Source organism: Vidua macroura, chromosome 3 (assembly GCF_024509145.1).
Source record: "Vidua macroura isolate BioBank_ID:100142 chromosome 3, ASM2450914v1, whole genome shotgun sequence".
Taxonomy (NCBI): Eukaryota; Metazoa; Chordata; class Aves; order Passeriformes; family Viduidae; genus Vidua; species Vidua macroura.
In genome coordinates, this window is record NC_071573.1 from 77046847 (window position 1) to 77069904 (window position 23058).

The 23058-nt window shown below is 37.7% G+C and overlaps 1 protein-coding gene across 7 annotated transcripts in view; it reads left to right on the forward strand.

Annotated features, from left to right (window-relative positions):
• Positions 1-23058, forward strand: part of EPHA7 (EPH receptor A7) — a 165809-nt gene that overhangs the window by 37814 nt on the left and 104937 nt on the right. For all 7 annotated transcript variants that reach the window (XM_053972822.1, XM_053972820.1, XM_053972821.1 and 4 more), the window contains exons 4-5: positions 20174-20329; positions 21197-21532. In XM_053972822.1, the coding sequence (XP_053828797.1) occupies positions 20174-20329; positions 21197-21532 (492 nt within the window). The remainder of the gene's footprint in view (positions 1-20173; positions 20330-21196; positions 21533-23058) is intronic.

Genomic DNA, 23058 nt, shown 5'->3' on the forward strand with positions numbered 1-23058 from the left:
ACAGATTTTACTGAAGGCTGTTGTTGCTGTTTAATGTGTTTCAGACAGACCCAAGAAGAGGAATCAATTGCTTCTAGGGTGCTCCTCTACATGTACTTAATGGGAATATATCCCTTTGCTCCTATTTTTCATTTATTAACCAGAAAAGATAGTGAAGTTGAGTTGGGTCTGGTAACAAAATTGTAAAGTGACAGTGTGGGGAATGGATCCCAAATCCAAATTTTGACTTAGTAGTCTTGTTACTGAGCATCCTTCTACGTAATTTTCTCCTATGAAGAAGACTTCTTAGCCTGAAAAACTGGACAAATACCTATTGTAGGTAACAAAGAAGTAGGATGAAATCTCGAAATAAAACCAAGTGAGGGTTTGTACCACTTGTACTTTATACTTCTGCTTAAAACAGAATAGAGGCCATAAACCCTAAATTTTCAGGCTGTACTCTAGCTTATCATGAGTAATGAAATTTGAAACAGAGCAGAGTAACCATCTTTCTGAAGCTCTTCATATGAAATCTAATTTAATGCCTATTACCACAAAGAGAAGGGTACAAAAATGTACATTAGGCTTAGAGGTACTTGAATAAAATAATTTTGAAAAAAACCCAATATTTTGCATTCTGCTCTACTGAAACCAACTGGAATAATGGCTAAAACAATGACTAAACTTCTGATTTTTAGCACTTTTTATGATGTGACTTAAGGACATTGTGCATATATTGTTGTTGACTTGGTCACTTCAAAATGAGGACCTATGAAGACAGACCCAGTGAAACAGTATGTCGAGTTCCCTAATGAGGGAATAGGAATTCAGAATTGACAGTCGGGTTTGATGTACTCAGTGTTAGGAATTCAAGCTGAAGAAGACAAGGCAATAATGTGTCAACATGCCTGGAAGAATAGCATACACATTCTCTGAAATAAAAATGACAAACTAGAAGAGCTGAGTTGCCATGATGATCAGTTACCGGGCTCATCTTCTTCTAGGTAACGTATCTGTTGCCCAGGGAAGGTGTGGATTCCCCATCCCTGAAAGTGTTCAAGGCCAGGCTGGATGGGGTCCTGAGCAACCTAGTCTAGTGGAAGGTGTCCCTACCCATGGCGGGGCGTGGGGATGGGAGTTTGGAGCTAGGTGATCTTTAAGGTCCCTTCCAACTCAAACCATTCTATAATTCCAGTATTCTTTCAAGAAATAGGTACTTCAAGGGAATATTTGCCCAAGTTCATTGAAATGTAAAATGAATTTATTTAGAGAAATTGAGAATAGAGAAAATGACTGCAGCTTTAAAATGCTTTTGATGCAAAAAGAAAATTAAGGAGATAATGCAGAAGTATGGATTGCCAAATGTTATGTTATTTTTTTATACAGAAAAATTGCCTTTTCCCACTCTACTTACATATTTAAGCATGGCTACAGCCTTAATAAAGTAAACCTAAGCCCTACACAATTAACGTAACTCTACAGAAAATTAGGAAATAAAAGGAGTAGAAGTTTGCATTGCCTGTTTGACCTTCATGAGAACAGCAGTGCTATCAATCTTTTAAGTTTAACAGAAGTGGTATAAAATTTGAGAAGGAGACATAAATTTTGCTGCATATGCAAAAAGCTGCATGTAAATAGGCTATATACCTGTCAAATCTTTAGCTGGACAATATAGACTGAGATAATACCACAAGTCAATCTCTTCCTCAAGTTTTGTGTTATTGGATTTGATTTACTAGTAAAAAGCACATAAACCTCACTTAATCTTCTTGAATTCTGGGTCTGTCTGAGGTTTTGCTTTGTCCCCTATTCTCTTCTGACTTTCTCATCTGAAAGAGCTGCTTTATGTGGAAACTACTCATCTACCAGTATGACTTGGCATTTGTTGTCTTCATTTGTAAGATTGTGGTATTTTTTCTGGAGTTTTTTTTTTGGGGGGGGGGCTTTGTTTATTTGGATTTTTTTAAGCAGGTCAGTCCACACAACTTCTTTTATTTCTATGTAAAATCTTAAGTCTGGCAACCTGATACAAATGCTACAAAGAAAAAAGGAGTATTTTATTTCGATATGCCAGTGGACATAAATAAAAGTGCTATGTACTTATGCAGTGTCAGGAATAATTAAAATTAATTTTAGGACAATTACTATACGATTGATTAGACTGTGAGCCTTGCTGCCAAAGGATGTTGTAGAAACATAATCACGGAAAAGGTCAAGTATCTGAATTTCTAAACTGTACAGCAGAAACCCTTAGTTCTGCAGACCAGTTACGGCTGACGGAAAATTTTATAGCAGCTTCACTGCAAACACAAAGCAGATGCTGTAAGTGAATGCAGTTAAAAAAAAAAAAAAAAAAAAAAAAGCAATCAGTACAGCAATCCTAGCAATACCTATTTTCACATTAAATTCCATTTCTTTTTCACAAGCTCCCATTATCAGACTTTGATGAAACAGGTTTTTTTGACTGCTAATCCACAATACGTGCTATGTTCAGGACTGAAGGAGGATGAGTGAAAATCCAGCACAAAGCAGGGGCTGTTTGAAATCTCTGGTACTACTGGAAAAACGTAAGTGCAGAGCACAGATTGGTGGATATATTGGCTTAAGTCCGTCCAAAGGTTCTTATTGGGAATGTTGCTGGTTGAAAACCAGTATTCCTGCAGTGCTGATATACATTTGGGCTCATTCTTGCAAATATGTCCAGTAAAGTCACTCTTAACGTCAAATGTGTTTGCACACATGGTTAAAACCTCTCACTGCATTTGAAACAGATTCCAGTGAGTTTTGCATTCCTTTTGCATCTTATAACTCCTTATTCTGAATAACATTTTGTTTTCACAAAATTCCCAGTAATTATAACGTTTTAAAAGCTGCAACTTAAATGCAGACTAGAGTTTCAAGCACTTACGGGCCTTAGAGGACATGGAAACCAGAAGGGCACAAAAGTGCACAGGGGTGCTTTATTAATTCAACATGAGAATTAGTCGCTAGGCAAAGGGGTTGGCACACTTTGTAGTGCAGGAAGTAGCATGTTTTCAGGGTTTCCCAGATCCCTCAGAAAAGTTCATAATTAATAATTGTAGCTTTATACATATATTGGCAAAAAGCCTAATAAATGGCTTCTGCATCTGCTATTTTAGTGATGTCATAGGTTAGTTTGTTCCAGAGAAAGAAGAATGATGAAACATGTAAAGAAAAATAGAGGTTTTTTTAAATTTCTCTTCATAACAAAAGTGTACTTGATAAAGTCTTTAACAGTGCAACTCTCGTCAGTCACTAATAACTAAGTATGTTTACTTGCTCTTTGGTTCACCCAAACTATTTGCTATTCATACCATTCATTCATCTTTGGCTGGATGATAGGCCAGTAGAGAGGATTGTATCACTGAAATATGAACGATTGTGAAGCATGCACATGTGTACACACATGCCCACAAATTAAGATTCTTCAGATTTGTGTCCTATCTGTACTGCTGCTGTAGTACAGGAAATTGCCAGCTAGCATTTGTATTCATAGCAAATTAGTTTTCATCACCATCCACATAAATGTCATAATAGCCTAATACAGTCATAAACAACTTGACTGCACCAGTATTTTATTTTGAATTTAGAGTACTTGTTACAGTACACCAGTTCTTTGCTCAAAAGCTCAAATATGCCAACCTCAGCTTGATATCTCATTCCTTGTAGGCATACATTACTCATTTTGGCTCAGTCACCAAGATTTTGTGTGACAAGCTACAAAAAGCTCTACAATGCTATGTGTATGGATCTTGGTGGATCCAGCTATTATTAAAGAATTTTGGACAATCCGCTGTTCTAATTTCTCACCGCTACCCAGCCTCATAGCAGGCTAGATGCATATGAAAGCAGGAGAGATTTTATGAGGCTATGAAGCTGGGTTCCATTTGAGGATTACTGGTAATTCTTATGACTGGATACTTTATGTTGGCATGCCAGGACAGGTAAGCAAGAGAAGGATTTATTTGAAGCTGTCACCTGGAGAGCAGTTCCACTGACCATTTGCAAGAGGCTTGGGTTGGGTTTGTAAACATTGTTTGTCTGGTCTTGTTTGAGGTGCAGTATAGTGTACAGTGCGGCTCTCTGTTGTTTCGCTCAGCTCCGGGCAGCTCCGGCACCTGGAGTGGCACCGCCTTCCTCTGGAGACTGGGTTCGCCGCTGTTCCTGGGCGCCGCGTGCTCCGGGAGGGCGGGCTGGCCAAGCTTTCCAGAGCCACGCGTGAGGGACGTTGGGAAAGGGTGAAGGAATGTCCAAATCACCCACGAGGGAGGCGGGAAGGCTTTAATGGCCGTGGTGAGCTGCAGCGGAGAGGCCGCGACCCGCGCTTCCAGCTCCCGCGTGGAGGAAAATGGCAGTGGGACCGGGAAGGCGCGGGGTTTTATCAAGGGTGGGGTGAGGGGAGCAGGAGCCCCCCTGCCCAATGGGGACAGGCACCGTGGCGATGACATGGACCATGGCGCCCAACGGGGACGCAACAGGGGTGGACCCCATGCTTTGGGGCGAACGAGGTTGCGGGATCGGGGTGACAGACACCGAACTCTCCGTAGGGGACAGGGAGTGGCTACAGGACTGGCGTGGGCTAGCTCCAATAATAAGAGACCCAGAGCCGACCACCGCAGGGGGGGAAACACGGGGGGTGCACGGGGGTACACAGCACTCGGCTAGCTAACATAGATCAGAACCCCTAATCTGAACCCAAACCCAGGATGCAACAGTACAGTATGTAGGTTGACAAATATGATACAGGAGACACAGAAGACCCATATTCTTTTGGGCCATTAGCTTGAGGACCTGGCAGGATAGCCTTTGGCAACTGGGCACTGAGTCCTGGGTCTCCACAGACTATAGTGAGAACTGAGCTGTACATTACATGTTTAAGTACTAACTGAAATTTATGCGTTGTAAAATCTTGGGAGAAATCACATCCCAAATGTTTAATCTGTGGCCTGTTGTCAGCTGAGCAGTAGAGATCAAGGGACAACTTCTCTAAAAATATTCACACTGTATCACATTGCTGCAGTTTCTGTTGATGTTTCCCTCCCAGCAGCCCTTTTTTTCCTGCAGAAGTCCTGAGGGCAGACTCAGGATACTCAGGTCCCAGTCTGACTTTGTATTTAAATCCAGTGTCAGAACTGGCCAACCTTTTTCCTTTGTGTAGCTTTCCTGTCACTGTCTCAGAGGAGACCCATTTGAGATCAGTGGGTCTGCTGGACTGGTGTGCTTTCTGGTGATAAGGAGGTGGGTTGTGTAATGGAAATGTGTCTGGCTGTGTGATTAGAAAAAGTTGGGAAGGGGAGGAACTGAGCACCCTGCATGAGGACTGCATGCTTGTTTTCTTTCCCCTTGCTCAGCCCTTTCCCTTGGTTTCTGTGGATCTCTACAGCCACTCTAGTCTCTAAATTTGTATCATCTTTGTTATTCTTATTAAATTAACTTCAATTAAAGTTTGCTGGTATCTTTTATCATTCAGAAAAAAAACCCCGCTATTTAAATATTTAATGCAGAAAATTGCAAGACTGGGGAAAAAGAAGAGCAATGCTAGGGAGCCAGTGTGCTTTAGGGTAGCATAGCAGAAATGAAGATGGAAATGCATTAGAGGCCACAGAGATACCAGGGAATGCTTTTCATCAGTGACAGTATCTGCTGTCCCCTGGGCCACTGACATGACTTTCACGCCTTTGTGGTGTATGTTTTATTTCTTACTTGGCAGTCCATCCTTTTGAGAATGAATGAATGAATGAATGAATGATTTTTGAATAGAGCTGCCTAATTAAAAGCCCTAGATTCCACCTTAAGTAGAAAACTGAGTTTTGCCATGGGCTGTGGGGGCACTTTTGTAACATGGATGGCTTCTACTGGGAGCTGCAAATGTGTTAGGCGAGGATGAACTGGGCCTTCTTGCCTATTATTGAACTTTATAAAAATTTGCTTTTTCTCCCCCCTCACTTACATAAAACAGCTTTTGTTTTCTTTTTCTGTTTTCTTTCTGTTTGTGACTATAACAACTTACTTTCTTCATTGTTTTTCTTTCAGTGTCTTGCTCTTTTTTCAAGGAATTTTAGTTTCTTGAGCACTGGGGAGCCAACATCTTGAAATTTGCCTAACAAACTGCACAGAGATGTTTGAAGAATTACTTGCACAAAAAATCATTTGAGATACAAATTGTTCGCAATTAGGATGCTGAGTCGCTTCTACGTCTGTTAGATATTTTAAGTAGTCTTTTGTCCATCAAAGCCAACAACTAAAGCTTCTCTAAAAAATTAATGTTTTCCCCTCATGATGGTGTCACTAGCAAGGAGAATACAGCTATAGGAGTGAACCTAGAGCAAAACAGTTTGTCCTGAGAACTTGATATTCACACTAAATAAATTTCAGGAAGGTGTTATTTGTGGTAGGTCTAGTCTGATCCAATTGTAGTTGGAACACATAAGTTTCACTCTTGGAACACATCTTCTGGTTAATTTCTCTGAAAACAAACCTATTCACTTGCTCTGAGATTATGTGGTGGGAACCAAAACACAGTAAGCATGGACGACTGGGAAATCCCTGCAAAAGTGCACTCTATATCCAGACAAAAATGTAACTGTGGATGCATTAGTGTTATATTGATATTCTTTCTATGGTCTTTCTTTGGTTTTCACAAGTTGAAACCCAATACACAAATATAAAACATTATAATAACAAAATCCCAAAAATAGAAATTCTGTGTTTCCAAACCCTTAAAAGTTTTGTAAATGTTTTAGAATATTGGTATCCTTGAAAATATATCAGCTGGGCAGATGCAATGGAGATTGTTAATGTCTATACTGCAGTCTTTGCTATGAAATACCAGTGGTCTCAGTGGACCTTTGATCTTCCTTGTTTGCCTTGTCTTTATTGCATGATTCAGGTCATCCATTGTCCAAGACACCTATTACTTCAGTGAGTTTGATTCAAGCCCTCATAATTACTCAGCTGTATAATGCCAGTAAATTTTTGGAAATTTGCAGAGAACTGTGATTGCACAGTTCCAGAGGACCTGGGCCTTGCATGTACCCAGAGCTGTTCTCTTAGGGGTTTTAAAGGATTAAATGTAATAGTCGTGTACACCACATACACTGAAACAGAAAGTGTGATAATCTTAGTTAGCTTGCTTACTGGGCAGAAGCAGCTTGGAAGTGCACAGCATTTTCAGTGAAAAAAAATCTTGTCAGATAAATATCCTCTTGTCTTCTTTAACAAAAATAAAGTTCATGTTTTGAGATTGCATCATGCTGGTTCCATAAAGCTTCCTTGGATATCTAGCTCCTTTGTTTTGCAGTGGTGTTTAATCACTTGCAATATCATACACTCTTCAGCCATGCACATTATCCCTTAATTATATACGCCTAAGCCCCTCTTGACTGTAAGACATGTTGTTTGTTCAAACGCACTTACAAATCCATTTTCTTATCAGTTCTTTGCTGAACATTTACACAACGGGGTACTGTTTAAATACGAAAATAAACCTTTTATAAAAAAATTGTTTGACCCACCCACCTGGCCTCCATCTGTGATTGTTCTGTCTCTGCAATCTGTTGTCTGCTTTTCCTCAGCGTGTTCTTTATCTTTTTGGATGGCTGCTATCTTTGAGCGACTTTATTGCTCCTCCCTATTTTCTCTGTGCTTAGTAGAAAGTGACATTTTCAAATCATAAGGATCAGCCAGGCAGATTTGATACACTCTCTGCTATAAGACACACTTCTGTTCAGAGTATGCAATTAGTAACGACAACTTCATTTCACAGTATCACAACTCATGCTGTACTATTTGGAATTAAAGCACTGTGAATCCAAGGAGTTTTATCATAAGAACTGGTACAGATAAATCTGTCAGAATTAGCAATGCTTTTCTTACCACATGCTTACTGAAACCCAGAAGTTTTTTCATGTTTTGTTCCAGTTCAGTTTCATGTCAGTGAATTACTATAGTAATGCTTTTCCTTTATATTGTTTTTTCATTAAAGGGGAGTTGTGTGTTTGAAATCTCTTAATAAACTGACACTCTAATCTTTAGATGAAGAGGTTAAATCCATTTTTATTTTAAAGGATTATAGTTAGATTCTTACAAAGACAGTTACATTTCCAGTCTATGCACTGATAATTTTTTATTGTCTTCTGTGAACCCGGAAGGGAATTCTTTCTTAAAGAAATTAAGAGTGTATTTTTTGTTTCCTTTCTGGCAGCATTTCTGTTTTTTCCCATTCCAAGCCAAATGTAACTGTGGAGAGCAGTTTCTTTTTTGCATTAAAGTTCCTTCAAAAGCACTACAATGGATTCAAAGGCATGAGCATACTTTTTTCTGAGTAAGTAGGACAATCAGCATTAAATGTAGAAATATCTGAGACCAGGATATGCAAGTAAAGTTATTTTTAGATTCTATAGCACTGTTGTGCTGAAGTGGAGTAATTTCTCTCTTGTGGGTTTTTAGAAGTTGGTCTTTTGTTTGGTTGGATTTGCCTGCTGTATAATGATGGCCTTGAGGAATGTGTTACAGAAACCTGTGAAAAAATTTTTCTGGATTGAGGCCTGGAATGGTAATAGTAGGTCATTGTCCAAAGGAAACAAAAATGTGTTATTAAGTTATTTTAACTTCATTTCAATTGGAAAGCTTATAGAGATGCCTGCTTCTATTCTATTTCACAAGAAAGCACTTCAGATTTATTTCTTGCCAGCCAATTATTAAGCACCATTACAATTAAATTAAATTAAACATCCACAACAAGTTGACTGTCTCAAAGCTTTAGGAAGAAACAGAACAGATTCATTTGCACCACTTGCTTTATAGAGAACTTTATCTTTGTCTGAGGATAAAGACAAGGATATGTCTGAGAGAGATCTGAGACTCCACAAAAAGACCTTCATTATTTCACAGGGCCCAAAATGTTTTAATGAAAATATTTCAGATTATCTGAGGCTTTCATAGGAAACTCTTTGATTTTATTTGTGTCTGGAGAACAGTAGGACAGGATTTTTGGGTTTTTTGGAGGGAATCATCTGTATGGAGTCTGGCATAAAGATAGAATGAATGAGCTTAGTGCTGTTGTCTCCACAGAAGTATAAGGAGCTTCTTAGGTTATATTTTTACTACCTTTATATTTTATTAATGCATTGATTAAACATTGTTGCTGTAAGGAGTGTTTCTACTCCTTTTCCACTTTCTGCTCCATTTTGTAGCCGTCTGCCCCGTGTTAGTGACTTCACTGACGCTAAATGGCTGTAGAGTAAACTGGATTGGGGAACCAATAAAGCAGCACAAAAGTTAGTTTTACAGTAGTATGTCACAAGGTTTTATACATAAGGCTTTAGTGACATATGAATTATCTTGCCCATATAATAAATTTTTATGTTTTGCAGAAGTAGGTTGCTGTTGGGGAACTCCTTTGTCAGTGTAGGTGTGTCTACATTGTATTTTGGACATCAGTGTTGAGCATTTGAGCAAAACAGACTGTCTGAGTGTTCAGGCTTTTAGAGGCAAAAGTTAGGTGAAGTTCATGGCATCCTGGTGAGGAAAACTTGGCCTAGTATCCTCCAGCTGGCTTGAGCCAACACTGTCCCACCCACACCTGTCCATGGATGGGGTCAGGCAGGCAGGTCAAGGTATAGATTCTCTTGGAAGGTTGCAGAGGGGCAGATCCAGTCTGAGACAGCCTGAGAAATACCCACCTGCAGGCATCTGCAGTTCCTGGGGCAGCATAAGCCATCTATCCCCTGCAAGCCAACTCTTGTTGATTGAGGAACAGCTCCGAAGGATGAAAGGCAAGTTGCAAACCTTGGTACTGCACACTTAGATCTCCTTGAGTGGTAGATGTTGTTGACATATTTCAATGTTAGACCAAAACTTACCCCTCTTTCTGTCATCCTTCTGATGGTAATTTAGAAGCAACTGTCAGAAAAAGCTTTCATTGCGTCTTCCCTTCACCATTTCATGTTTCTTCTAGAAGTTTCTCTGCTGCTCACAGGAAGGTAGAATAGGGGTAGCCTAGTGGGAGGGTTTTTCAGATATTTGTAAACTGTTTTTGTAAGGTTTGGTGAAAAAACAGTGACTCTCTCTGATTAGAAGGTTCTGACAGCTGTACTGGCAAGACTATAGGTGTTCATTTGGCAAGGGAAATGAGAGCCTTTGGGGGGCTTCCTAGGCATTAGAGATGCTCATGTCAGGGGCCATGTTCACTGCTCTGTATAAAAGGTTGTCATATCGTAGTTGTGTTGGAGTGGTGCTGTGTAATAAGGTTGCTATTTAGAGTGTGACCGTTGCTCTTTGTTTATTTGATTTGAGGTAATGAGGCTAAAAGATTCTAAAATAATGGAATTTCTTAAAAAAATCAATAAGAGAGTGAAAAAAAACCCCAGTCCTACCTAGTACTCAGTACTTTTGCATTCCACTGTACATTTTTACCTTTAATATCCAGGAATCATATAATTATGTAGGTTGGAAAAGACCCTTGAGATCATCATCTCTAACTGGTACTGCAACACAGCCAGATCTACCACTTAACCATGTTCATAAGTGCCACATCTACACATCTTTTAAATACCTCTGGGGACAATGACTCAACTCCTTCCCTGGGCTGCCTATTCGAACCTTGCAGCCCTTTCAGTGAAGAATTTTTTTTTCTTTCAGCCAAATTAAACCTTCTCTAGCACACGTTAAGGCCATTTCCTCTTGTCCTGTTGATTGTTACTTAGGAGAAGAGGCTGACCCACACCTCCTTATAACCTCCTATAACTTTTAGGCAGTTATAGAGAGTGATAAGATCTTCCCTGAATCTCCTTTTCTCCAGGGTAAACAACTGCAGTTCCCTCAGCTGCTTCTTACGAGACTTGTCCTCCAGACCCTTCACCAACTCTGTTACTTTTCTCTGGACCTGCTTCAGCACTTCAGTGTTCTTGTAGTGAGGGACCCAGGACTGAACACAGTAGTAGAGGTTAAAGATTTTTTTGTTAAACCCAAAGGCCTTTGGTACATTGGAAAGTCAGGTAAGAAGACCCAGAATATCATAGAAATCTTGTTGGCTTGAAATTCAAAGATTTGTTTTCAAATTATTTTAAAATTATTTTCCAAATGATTTGTCAGTGATCAGATTTTACTGTATTTTTATTTAGAAAACAAGCAAACCTAAAATACGTGCCCCTCCCAAATTCCATTATTTTCATTACTGTTTTGATGTTTTTCATTCTCTTTACAAAAAAAAACAAAACAAAACAAAACAAAACAAAACAAAAAAAAAAAAAAAAAAACAAACAAACAAAAAAAACCCAACAAAAAACACCAAAAAAAAATCAGGAAATCTTACTTAAGGCACACTGGCAGTACCGAATCCCAAGCATGAATTAGACACTTTGAAATGTTAATTTGTGTATGGCCAGGCAAGGTATGGCTGTACAGAACCTGTGTGAAATCAGAGGAGTTTAGTCACAGAATCTCCCCTGACAAAAGTCCCTGATGAACTCAGTGAGTTGTTTATTATTTAAGTGTCAATATTGCATAATCTTCATTGTTTGAGCTATGCCCTAGAATAGGGAAGCAAAAACGTTAAAGAAAAATCTCATTAAAACAATAAATTGTATTCATTTCATCACCACTGGGTTGAGGTGGGGGTTTTTTTGTTTGTTTGTTTTTGTTTTTTTTATTTTCTTACAACTGTTAGAGCTGAATTTTATATGAGTTTTAAAAAAAAAGCCAACAAAAAAACAAGAAAAAGTCATTACAGGAATGTGACAAATTTAGCATGAATTTTTCATACATCTGTATAGGAAAAAAGCACCACTTGCATCCAAGTTTGCACAACAAATTTCATTTTGTTACAGCAGTTCTCTGTTGTCTACTGAGTCATCCAGGGATGTGTTATTCTGTTCAGTTGGATAATCATACGAATTTCCTATCAGACCATCATAACTTTCACAACATAAGTTGGTTTGTAGTTTTAGATTTGCTGAATTCTTAGTCACTGTAGTTTTAACAGATTCTTTTTTTAGTAAAAATTTCTAAATGTTTTAAAGTGAGTATTACCATTTTAATAAAAGAGGAAGGAGCAATAGCCAAAACCTAAAGATGCAGAAGCTATAAGCAAATCAAGTGAATTTCCTCATTAATTTTCTGACTGATTGAGAACCTTCTGAGGAAGACAGATAAAATTTTTACTGCTGACAATACTTCAGGTTTGTATCCCCTTTTTTTTTTTTTTTTTTTTTTTTTTGTGATGAACTTATACCATGTCCTGCAAAGTATGGAGCAAGCATTTGCTCTCAAACTGGCCAATGAGTTGAGCTGTCACTCAGCTCTGAGCAGAAGCTACTCAAGCACCTTGCAAACCTAATCTTGAGGGAAGGGCATGGTTGAACAAAAGGGGAGAAATAGGAAAAGAATGAACAGGAAAGCCAGAATATCTCTTCTCCTTTAATTTTCTAACTCACCTTTCAGTTTTGAACTCTGTAACAGAGTAACAGAGTCACATACCTCTGCATTTTTAGTGTGTTTGTATCTCCTACGTTAATTTCGCCCAATTTTCACGGTGGTTTTATATTTATAATTTCCAAGAAAGTTAATGAGAGGCACATGCTTTACCCTTGTAAACTGAAAATTTAGAGAAACATTATGTCATAGCCTCAATGCACAACTTTTAACTCACCCAGTTAATTAATTCTCCTCAGAATATTGTAGCGTGTTTTTAATTGCCATTTAGATGTAGTCTTTTATGTACTGATTTGGAATGATTAGATTCAAAGTAATTTTGCTGTTACAGTATAGTGACATTGGTATTCTTTGATTTGTAGGTTATGTTCTTCAATCTGATTACCTTGTCCTTGTCTATAAATTAGCCAGGAAAAGAGCAGAATACTACTTGGTGCCTATGTTTCTTTGCAGCTACATAAGTTAAAAAGACACGTATGCTGCCATGCTTGCTTTGGGGGCTTTATTTTGTTTATTTTTGGTTTTTTTTTTTAACAGATTTATAGAGAGGTGAAGCTTTCACTTCATTCAGTAGAAAAATCAGAGCAAGTTACTATTACCTAGCAAGCATTCTCTTTCTGGATCTCTGTTTTTGTGACCAGCAGTATGTGAACATCTCTCAAAAGACATTAGAAAGATTTTGGAAAACAAGAGCATTGTAGGCTTGGAAAATGAATATGAGACCTGAGAGATTCCTGCCAGGCAACAACAAACATTCATTGAATGATGGTTTGCAGCCATGGGACAACCCTATTTAGATATGTCATTCACACTATAGCTTAGGCACCATTAAAAATCCTGAGTTTACTCTGAATAAAACACCACATAGTTCCTTAGTTGAAACATGAATAATCTTTAGATGTTATTGCAGTTTAAAAATCAAGCTAAAATAAACTTCTTTTTCAGTTAGACATTTAGCATTACATAGTAGTTAGACAAAATACTACAGTCTAAGCTCCTTATAAAACAATATATATTAGGTGCCAGAGAAGGCATAACAGATGCCATCTCTCACTATAAAAGTAATTTACAGTTTCAAACATAGCCATGACTGGAACATACACAAATTATTAGAAAAGGGGATCAGAGGTTATGAAGTCTCTTTTTGTTACTAGATTTCTTGTGTCTAATATTTCACATTGAAATCTGCAGTTGGGAATTGTTTTATAATGGTATGCTTTCATTTTATCTAAACTTTTCAGAGACTTCAGCTACAAAGTGCCTTTGGCCAGTGTGATCTACCAGCCAAGTATCCCATAAGAGAACAATGCCCCCCAAATGTTAAAAAAAAAAAAAAAAAAATTGACACTGTGAAAGGTTAAACCTTTTGCATTTCTAATGTCTCCCATGCCAAATTGTCATGTGTTTGTAGCAGGTTAATACAGAAGGGGGTTGACAAATCTTGCTATAATCACTACCCCATGTTGCTTTTATCCTCGTCTGCTGCTCATTTTGGTTGTGAAAAACACTAATATATCAGTGACAGGAGGTCTGGATTTGTGGCTTACTGTTATAATTACTCCCACTGAGGCACTGTCAATAGGATTAAAATAAAGATTCTAGACCTGTCCATCGTAGATGAGGTCAGCAACACTAGCAGTGGGAGTACTGTTTCTGCAAGCTGTGCTTTTAGTCCTGAGTTATGGAACCATAGACATTAATATGAAGCAAATATTTGAAAGCTCCAGTGGAGAAAGACCAGCTCTTTTTTTTTTTTTTTTTTTTTTTTTTCTGCATTGGCTAAAATATCCATCTGTAATAAATAATCTAACAGCATCCAATAATGTCCTGGCCATACATATATGTATGTTAATTTTCAAATGTATCTCAACCCCAGAGAGTTTCAATTACAGAACAATCCGTTTTGCATTTTATAATTAATAAAGTCTTTGCAGCTGCATAACTTCATCCAGGAAACATCTGCACGCACTCTTTGTGTATACATCACTTCTGTGAAAAGAGGGTTAGCTGAATTCTCTTTAATTTTCTCAGGCTTGGAGAAGGTAGAAAGTAGGGAGTTGATTAAGATAATGGAAAACAAATCACAAGAATGGTGAGTTATGCCCACACAGATATTAAACAAATTCTACTCACTGCTTGTAGGAAAAAATACAATGCATAGGATCACTTATTCAAGTGAAGACAGAAAGGGACCCAGGGGAAAACCTGAGCCCTTCCAAGATGGGCAGTCAATTTGCCATGGTTCTCCAGCCTGGTACCCCAAGTTCATAGCTAACACTGATGTTGAAAATCTGTGATTACTCCTTTGTCATCCTTTGACATTGGCTCTGGAAAAACAAATTTAGTATCATCTTAGTGTGCATAAAACTGTCACGCCACCAAGGCTTACTAGTGATGGCAAACTCAGGGAATGGTGCGCAAACCAGAGTAAATAGATGAGCTCTCTTGCTCTGCTAGCACAGTATGTCACCTTTATTCTTATCCTCTTACACCAGCTTACTTTTTAATAATGGGATCAAGCAGTAATTAGTGCATTCACCTCTTTAATTATTTTCATATAAACTCAAAAGTTATTAGCAAAAGCCATGTTCAGGCAAATGTCTGACATGCTGAAACAATTGTGGGGCCTTTAAGTCTTAAGCTGATATACCACCTGGAAGCCTTGCACTTTGAAAAATGGAGATTTTTAAAAATTGTTTATTGTAGTAGCAAATAATTTTCTTGATTAATGTGTCAGTGCCCTATAACTGTTTATTCTTTCTCCTTTGCTGATAGAAATATCAATTGTTATGTATGTCACTCATAGCCCTTACCATATTTCATCTTTGCTCCCAATTTAAGTTTCCTAAGTATCCTAGACACAAAATGAATCTCATAATGTTTTATAGTGAAAAGGCTACATAAAAATGAATAGTACTTAACACTTCTTGTTTTCCTTTCTCCTGTCCCACAAGTGGAACTCCAGACTGCTGTTTGTTGCCTTCTACATCTGCTTTCATTCCCTTCTCCAGAGGTCCTTGGACTTTTTTTTTTTAATAAATATGAAAAGAAACATACATATTTGATCTCTAACAGGCCACTAAAGCATGTGATGAGCTCACAGCAGAGAAGCTGCTATTTTTCTCCATTAGGTGCAGTCAGCAGCTTATGCCACAGATGTGGCATCATAGTTCTTGTTAGTGTGTGTTAATTCCTCAGTATTTACTTCTGGCTTTGCAGAATTCCATACTTTACAGTATTTGTGTAGCCTCTTAAGGGATACCAAACATACTGGCTAAAAATGTTTGCGAATGCCCTGACTTCAGCATATGCTAAACATGTTTCCAAGTGGGCACTGCGCCCTGATGCCCCAGCCGTGCCCAGCCGTGTCAGCCCCTACTGTCACCATACATCCTTGTTATGGTTTAGTGCTACTGGTTGTACCAGAAGAAAGCAACTTAGTCCAAGCCCAGGAAGACTGCTGGTATGATTTTCTGGAGGGTCTTTCATTGTATACAGCCAGAATAGTGTACTGCTTTGTCTAGGGCTTCCTCAGTTCCGAGCCCCAACTCCAGGAAAGCTCTGTTGTCCGAGAGATTTTCTTCACATTGTCTTTGTAGTTCACACTGAAACTCTGTCAGCTTCCCAACAAGAAAAATCTCAGTTTCATGGAGGAGTTGAGAAGATTTGCTATGAGGAGCAGCCACGGATATTGCAGATAAGTGAGCAAGTCCATGGAGCTGGTCAGCTCTGGGAGTGTCAGTGATGGACAGTCCCTAAAAGTTCTGAGGCGAAGATACTAAGCAAAGAATTGTGCCTTGGCTGAAGCAAGACTTCTGTATTTATTGTTGATTTTGTAGTATATGGGGAAAGAATTAAAACCTAATTCTGTTGTTTTAAGCTGATTGAGGTCAGGCAGGTAGGTGCTATTGTGTCTTTGTGCTGTCAGTAACATAAGACTTTGGAGCAGCTGTTAGAACAAATTGGGAGCTTCATCTAGGAAGAGCTGTTCTATTAAATTAGCAGCTGTAAATGACACAACAGAGTGAATGAAGATAGTTGTATTTTGTGCTGCCTTTCTCCCCACTCCTGTGCTGCCTTTTGTCATACCCCAGAAGCCCTTCAGTTGCAAAACTATGCTGGATCTTAACTTGCTTGAGGAACTTCAAATGAGTTCACATTTTAATCAGATCAGCAATGATGAGGATTAGGACTACAACATCAGAGTGCCATCTCACCAGTTATATCCCCCTGCCTATCTTCTGTCATTGCTTGAGTTCTGTGCCTTGACTTATGTTTTAGGCTCCCTTTACAGGGAAGAAGTGCAGCTAATAACTGCTTTTCTGTACTAAAGAAATGAAATATTAAAATGGCTGTGATCAAATGTAATTTGAGTTGCCTGAAGCTTTGCCATGAGATACTTTTGTGAGAGAGTAGCTGTAATTTATCACCTTTAGATTTGCATGTATGGAGCTCTGAGTGTTGTTTGGCTATTGTGTTTGTTTTTGGGTTTTTTGCAATTAACATTTTTTAATGTTCCTTATGGAGGTAGCAGCAGTGGGGATTTTATGCCACCTGTCTCTGTAATCTTAAAAATATTACATGAAGCACTAAATTGAATCAAAATATGTAGAATTAAAATAGTGTAGAAAAAACCCAATCTATATAAATTATTCATAAAATTAAAAAAAAACCACCATGGCAATTTGGCAAGGGAGGACAAAAGGGAATGGAAAAAAGAATCAAACCAGTGTTTTTGAATGATTCTTTCCCATCTGTTATCTGTGTAGCTGACTGGCAAGTTCTCACACCTTCATAAGTGGTCTGTGCAACACCATGTTGGTAGAGTTTTCGGTTGTAATTTTCTTTGCAAGGACAATGGTATGTGTTAAGAACAGAAAAGGACCCGTAGGTCCCCAATTTTGAAGCAACAGAAATATTCTACTTCTAGTCTGAAAAAAACCCAATTTTTGTGAGAAATTTATTTTTATGAAGAAAGATGGGAGAATAATATAATTGTATTCCTCCAATGAGTACCTTTAATTATAGTGCACAACTCTGCATACCCTCCTTTCTGAAGAACTACAAAGTTTTTAAAAATCTTATTTAAAAGTACTGTTTTCATACTGTTAAAAAATTCAGTTCTGGAATTGCATCTCTAGGATTTATAAGTTAAAGGGGTGGTTATTAAATGTGGTCAGAAGCCTCTTAGCGGACAAAAAGCTAATGGAATGGTAGCATGATATGAATGCCTGAACCTGCTGCCTGTGTTATGCTGTGCGGGAGAATAATTGGCTTTCAGTCATGTAAAGTAGTCACAGACACTCAGATCCTTTGAACTCTAATAAGAAATGCACACTTACTTTAAATACTGAGTGACTAAGCATATAAATGTCTTGATCAAGTCATAAGCAAAAAAAAAAAAAAAACCTGAAAAGGAGTTTTCTGTTTACATTTTGTTATTTCTGTCTGAAATCTTTATTTTACTCTTTGCATCTTTGCCGTGTAATGTTCCCTGCTGAGAAGGACAGACTGGAAACACAGTGGGGATCTTTGCCTTTTAAGTTACTCTTTGCTTTGCAGAGGACTACATGTTGGAAGTTCCGGTGTATTTGTCCAGTGTTTTGTTTGGTATAAGCGGAACACGACAATTTAAGAAAGGCAGGAAACTATTATTTAGTAATTTTAGCTGCATTTCTATTGCAAGTACTAAAAAAGCAGACAGAAGTTTAAATGTACATCTTAAGGTACATGTATACAAATCCGTTCAGCTTTTGTGCGCTTTGGCCAGAAAATTCTGAAACAACCTTCGGTGAAGGAATAAAAGTTGAATTGAGTTGAATTTTCCACAACTATGAATTCACAGGTCATGTTTATCTAAAGTGCTTCTCTAAAATTCTTTTTGTTGTCTTTTCTAAATAGCACATATAACAGTATAACAGCTCCTGTGGCACAATCAAGCTATAGCAGATTTTACAAGCAGGACTAGATTTTCTTCTAATGCAAACTTGTGGCCCTTTGTCAAAATCAAAGGCTACAAGCTTTGCATGCTAATTGGCTCTGCCAAATAATTTAGCTTCCATCCACTGGGTTTTTTTTTAGCACAACAAACTCTAAATGTTATGGCTAATTTAAGCATATTTTTCTTTAGAAACTTAGTATATTGATAGAGTAATAGACAGCCTGAATTTCCTACTGGTGTGATCCACTGTTGATTTACATAATTCATCAACTTTTATCTATTGTTGTCTTAAGTATTGCTGTATTTATTTTTTTTCTCTGTTGCATAAAATTAATCAGACTAATATGACTCATGTTGCTTTAGCAACTATGGGTCTAATCCAAAGGCTATTAAAGTCAAAGGTACTCCTCATTGACTTAGTGAACTTTATCCAAAGTTCATTGTTTTCATGCTCTTTCCATCACTGCAGTACCAGACAACTGAAATAACTGTTCCAAATATCAGTGTCTTTTGATACTTTGCATTTCTGTTCTGAGAAAATATCCAAGCAAATATGAATGTAACCAAAGTAAATTCTCTCCCTCTGAATACAGAATGACTATTTAACTAGCTTTAATATTTTGATACCCAGTACAAAGTTTCATGTGCTGTCCCTTTCCTTTGCATACAGGTGGTGGCTTAAGAGGGTTAGACTGTCTGTTAGGGTTGGAAGAAAAAAAAAAAAAAAGAGTTAAATAGTATAGTTGAAAATACTTCTGCTTTATTAGAAGATTCTGGAGTACTTTTGTGTTTTGTTTTGCATGTTGACAGTGTTTGTAGGTTTGTCTGTAACCTCAATGCTGAAATTGAGTCTTAATCTGTTTTCAGTTTTAATGTTGTCTGATCCCCACTTCCCTCTTCCTCATTCCCTTCCTACAGTTTTCACAGTTTATACATTCTTAAGCTGTCTGTCTAGGTTGCAGTGCTCTGTCTAATGGCTGACCTGTTTCATGTGTGTTTCTGCCTTGTGAACTGTGGCAGTAGCTGCAAGAAGTATTTCTAAACATCAGTGTTGTAACACAACACATTTTTTAATTTCATGGGTTCACAGTGAGCAAACCAAAGTAAGAAGTTCTCTTGTATGCATATTCCTTATTGCCTATCTTTTGTCTTTTCCTTGAAAGTCTTAATAAGTTAATTTCAACCTACTTTTCTCTTTCTGTGGAACTGGGAAAACCGATTAAGCAGTTTATACTGTCTGCTCTCCTCCTCTTTCTTAATGTTCTTACCAGAGTCATCTTTTAAACAAATGTTCATGCCTCATTCTTTCCTCAGGATCAGGATTTGCTGGTGGGTTACAGATTCTTTGGGTTTCTGTGATCAGGGAAGAATAAATTTTGCTGCAAAACAACTAGTTCACATACCATAAACACTTCAGTGGCCTTACAGGAGATCTCTAGAGTGTTTTCCTTTTGTTTAGGCCTATTGCAGGCATCCAGATATTTCACACCATTATTGTACTCTTCTTTGGTGAAAAAAGATGCCTTTTGTATTTATGTGGCCCTTTGTTTTAAAATATTGTACTGCCAGCTGTTGAGGTATACATAGTATATACTTGAACTCATAAAAATGCAACAAAATCATTAACAACATCATCTGAAGAAAAAGAAATTGTGAGCATATCTTGCTTGAGCCAACATAACAGAGTAGGCAGTTTAGATGTTCACAGAAATGTGCACCTCATGTGACAGAAACAAAAAAAAAAAACCAAGATAGAAGTTCCTGCAAATCTAAATCTGAATTTGTTTTGCTCTGCTTTAGCTTGTGGCCGTGGGTTCTACAAATCCTCCTCACAAGATCTGCAGTGCTCCCGCTGCCCTACTCACAGCTTCTCTGACAAGGAAGGATCTTCCAGATGCGACTGTGAAGATAGCTATTATAGAGCACCTTCTGATCCACCATATGTCGCATGCACAAGTGAGTGAGTCATGAATTTAATAGTAAAGGACGTTGCTTAACCAACCAGGTGCAGCCACTTGCAGTGAGTAGTTTTGTCTGGCTTTTCCTGTGTTTAAAAAGTACATTTGCAATGGTAAAAGAAACTGAAAGGCAGAAAAAGGGTTGACAGTGAATACAGAATCAGCATAAATATAATTTTCAGGTTTGCTTAGTACAGCTTTGGAAGACATTGCATGTTGCATAAGTGCATAACTCACTGTAATAGATATAATTCAGGCCCAGTTCTACCTAAATTGTCGCAGACAATGTACATTATGTCATATAATACCAAAATTAGTAATGTGAAAAATGAAAAGTAGCCTCTGTGGAACTGCACTTTGATTGAACTATAATTGGATCTGACTTAACCTTCTAGCTGCAAATAGATTGGCGTACACAGATTGGTGGTTCAAATAGTGGAAGTCTCCTAAATCCAAAACATCACTAAATGTCTCTGTAAATCATATTAGAGCTGATAACAAAAGACTACATGCAGCTTGTGCAGCATGTTTAGAAGAGATGAACAAATCCCATATGTGGAAAACCTGTAAAAGAGAACTTTTGAGGTATATTAACCATTCCTTTTAATTACACAGAAGAGAAACAGCTAAAATCAGTTGCAGTAAATATACAGACAATTGTTATTCTGATGTCTTAATGGAAAATAAGTAAAGCTCTTACCAAATGAGTTCAAGAAAGCTTTTATGCAGCCTGTACTAAAAATAATGAAATGTTTATATGAAGAAAAATGCTTCAAGTGCTTTCTATCACAGTAATTAAAATGCTACCTGTGTGTCCCACTGTGGTTTTGTGTAATTACCCTGGACTTCTTTGTGTATTATGTAGGACCTCCATCTGCACCACAGAACCTAATTTTCAATATCAACCAGACTACCGTGAGTTTGGAGTGGAGTCCTCCTGCTGACAATGGGGGCAGAAGCGATGTGACCTACCGCATTCTGTGCAAGAGGTGCAGCTGGGAGCAGGGCGAGTGTGTTCCCTGTGGGAGTAACATTGGATATATGCCCCAGCAAACTGGATTAGTAGATAACTATGTCACTGTCATGGACCTGCTAGCTCACGCTAACTACACGTTTGAAGTTGAAGCTGTGAATGGAGTTTCTGACTTGAGCCGTTCCCAGAGGCTTTTTGCAGCTGTCAGTATTACCACTGGCCAAGCAGGTAAGTTTTCATCACTTATGAATCTCAGCACTGTGAGACTGAGAGAAATTTGGAACATGCAAACTAGAGATGCAGTAAATCAGGAGCATGTTTAGTGTGTTCTGGCTCATTAATCTTTTTACCTTTCCAGCTATTTAATTTGAGCTTATATTATTTCAGGATAACCCGTCCTGTTTCTTGGCCTCAGGATTGCTTTCAGAAAGCATTCACAAAAGACTTAAAGAAGATGCATAGCTTTGTTATTAAATAGAATTTCTTAATTTAGGAACTTTTTTTTTTGCTTTGTTCTTACTTCATTGTAGTTAATTCCCTAGTATTTGAAGATAAAGAATAGATGTGACAGTTTTATACAGACTTTCTTTTTGAATTTTTTAAGCATGTACAGGAGTCCTAGGTCACTGGAAGATGATTTGGATTTCTGATGGTGTTTTCAGTGTTAATGTTTTCCCTCAGGACAATATTTCTGATTTATCTTCTATTTCCAGATATTTGATTATGAGATGCAATGAGAATGTGATGATTATTCTTTGTTTCTTCTATTTGTCATAATCTGACAGGTGAAATGTCAGGGGAAATAAAATCAAAACAGCATATCACCCCAGGGAAAAAAAGCGCTTTTGTTTTCTGCAGCTAAATGAAAAAAAAAAAAAAAAATTCTCAAATTTAGGTTTCTGAACTGGCCAGTTGCTTGTTGATAAAATTACAGACAATAGTGTGCTGTGGTCTTAAAGAGAGGATAGTAAAGCTAACCTTTTGTAATTTAAACAATCTTAAACCAAATATTATTTGCAAGATCTGGCTTTTGAAGAAATATCGTAAAAGAAAATATAAAGTGAATAATTGGTATGATGCTTCCTGTAAGAACAGCTGAGTAATATTTTAAAGGATAATTCATACTTAGATTTTGGAGGAAATTTCAATGACTGTGAATCATGGTGGGTTTTTTTTTTTAGTGCAGTGAAAATGATCCCCTAAAGTAATGCTTTGAGCTAAGAACAAACTCACCAAACAGGGTAAACAAACAAACAGGAAAAACTGTAGTTATTTTGTACTTTAAAGATAGTCATCTCAAAAAAATAAAATTAGGGACAAGAAATTTAGTTCAAAACCTTCCTTCCTTCCTTCCCCCCAAATTTAGGACAGTTGATACGGTTGTTAAAGTTAGGCTGGAGTATTTAATCTCCCTATAGTGCTTTTATGGATTCCAAGTGCACGTTTTATATTATTTTGGAGCCATCTCTGTGGCTGAAAGGATTGGTCTCTGTGTTCATTCAGTTCTTGAAGTTTATGATGAGATTTTCAGCACAGAAAACTTACCCTGAGACTATTTTTGTACCACAGATGATATTATTTTGGCACCTTGATTTTTCATCTTCAAAATAATTCTCCAAACATGCACAGGTGGACAGTGTTCTGCTCTCTGTAGATGGCTGTACAGAACTATCACATGAAGAAGAAGATTTGGACTTTTTCCTATTTAGCTGAATCAAATTGGCTTTACTTTATGTGCTTTGATGGTTCAGTGG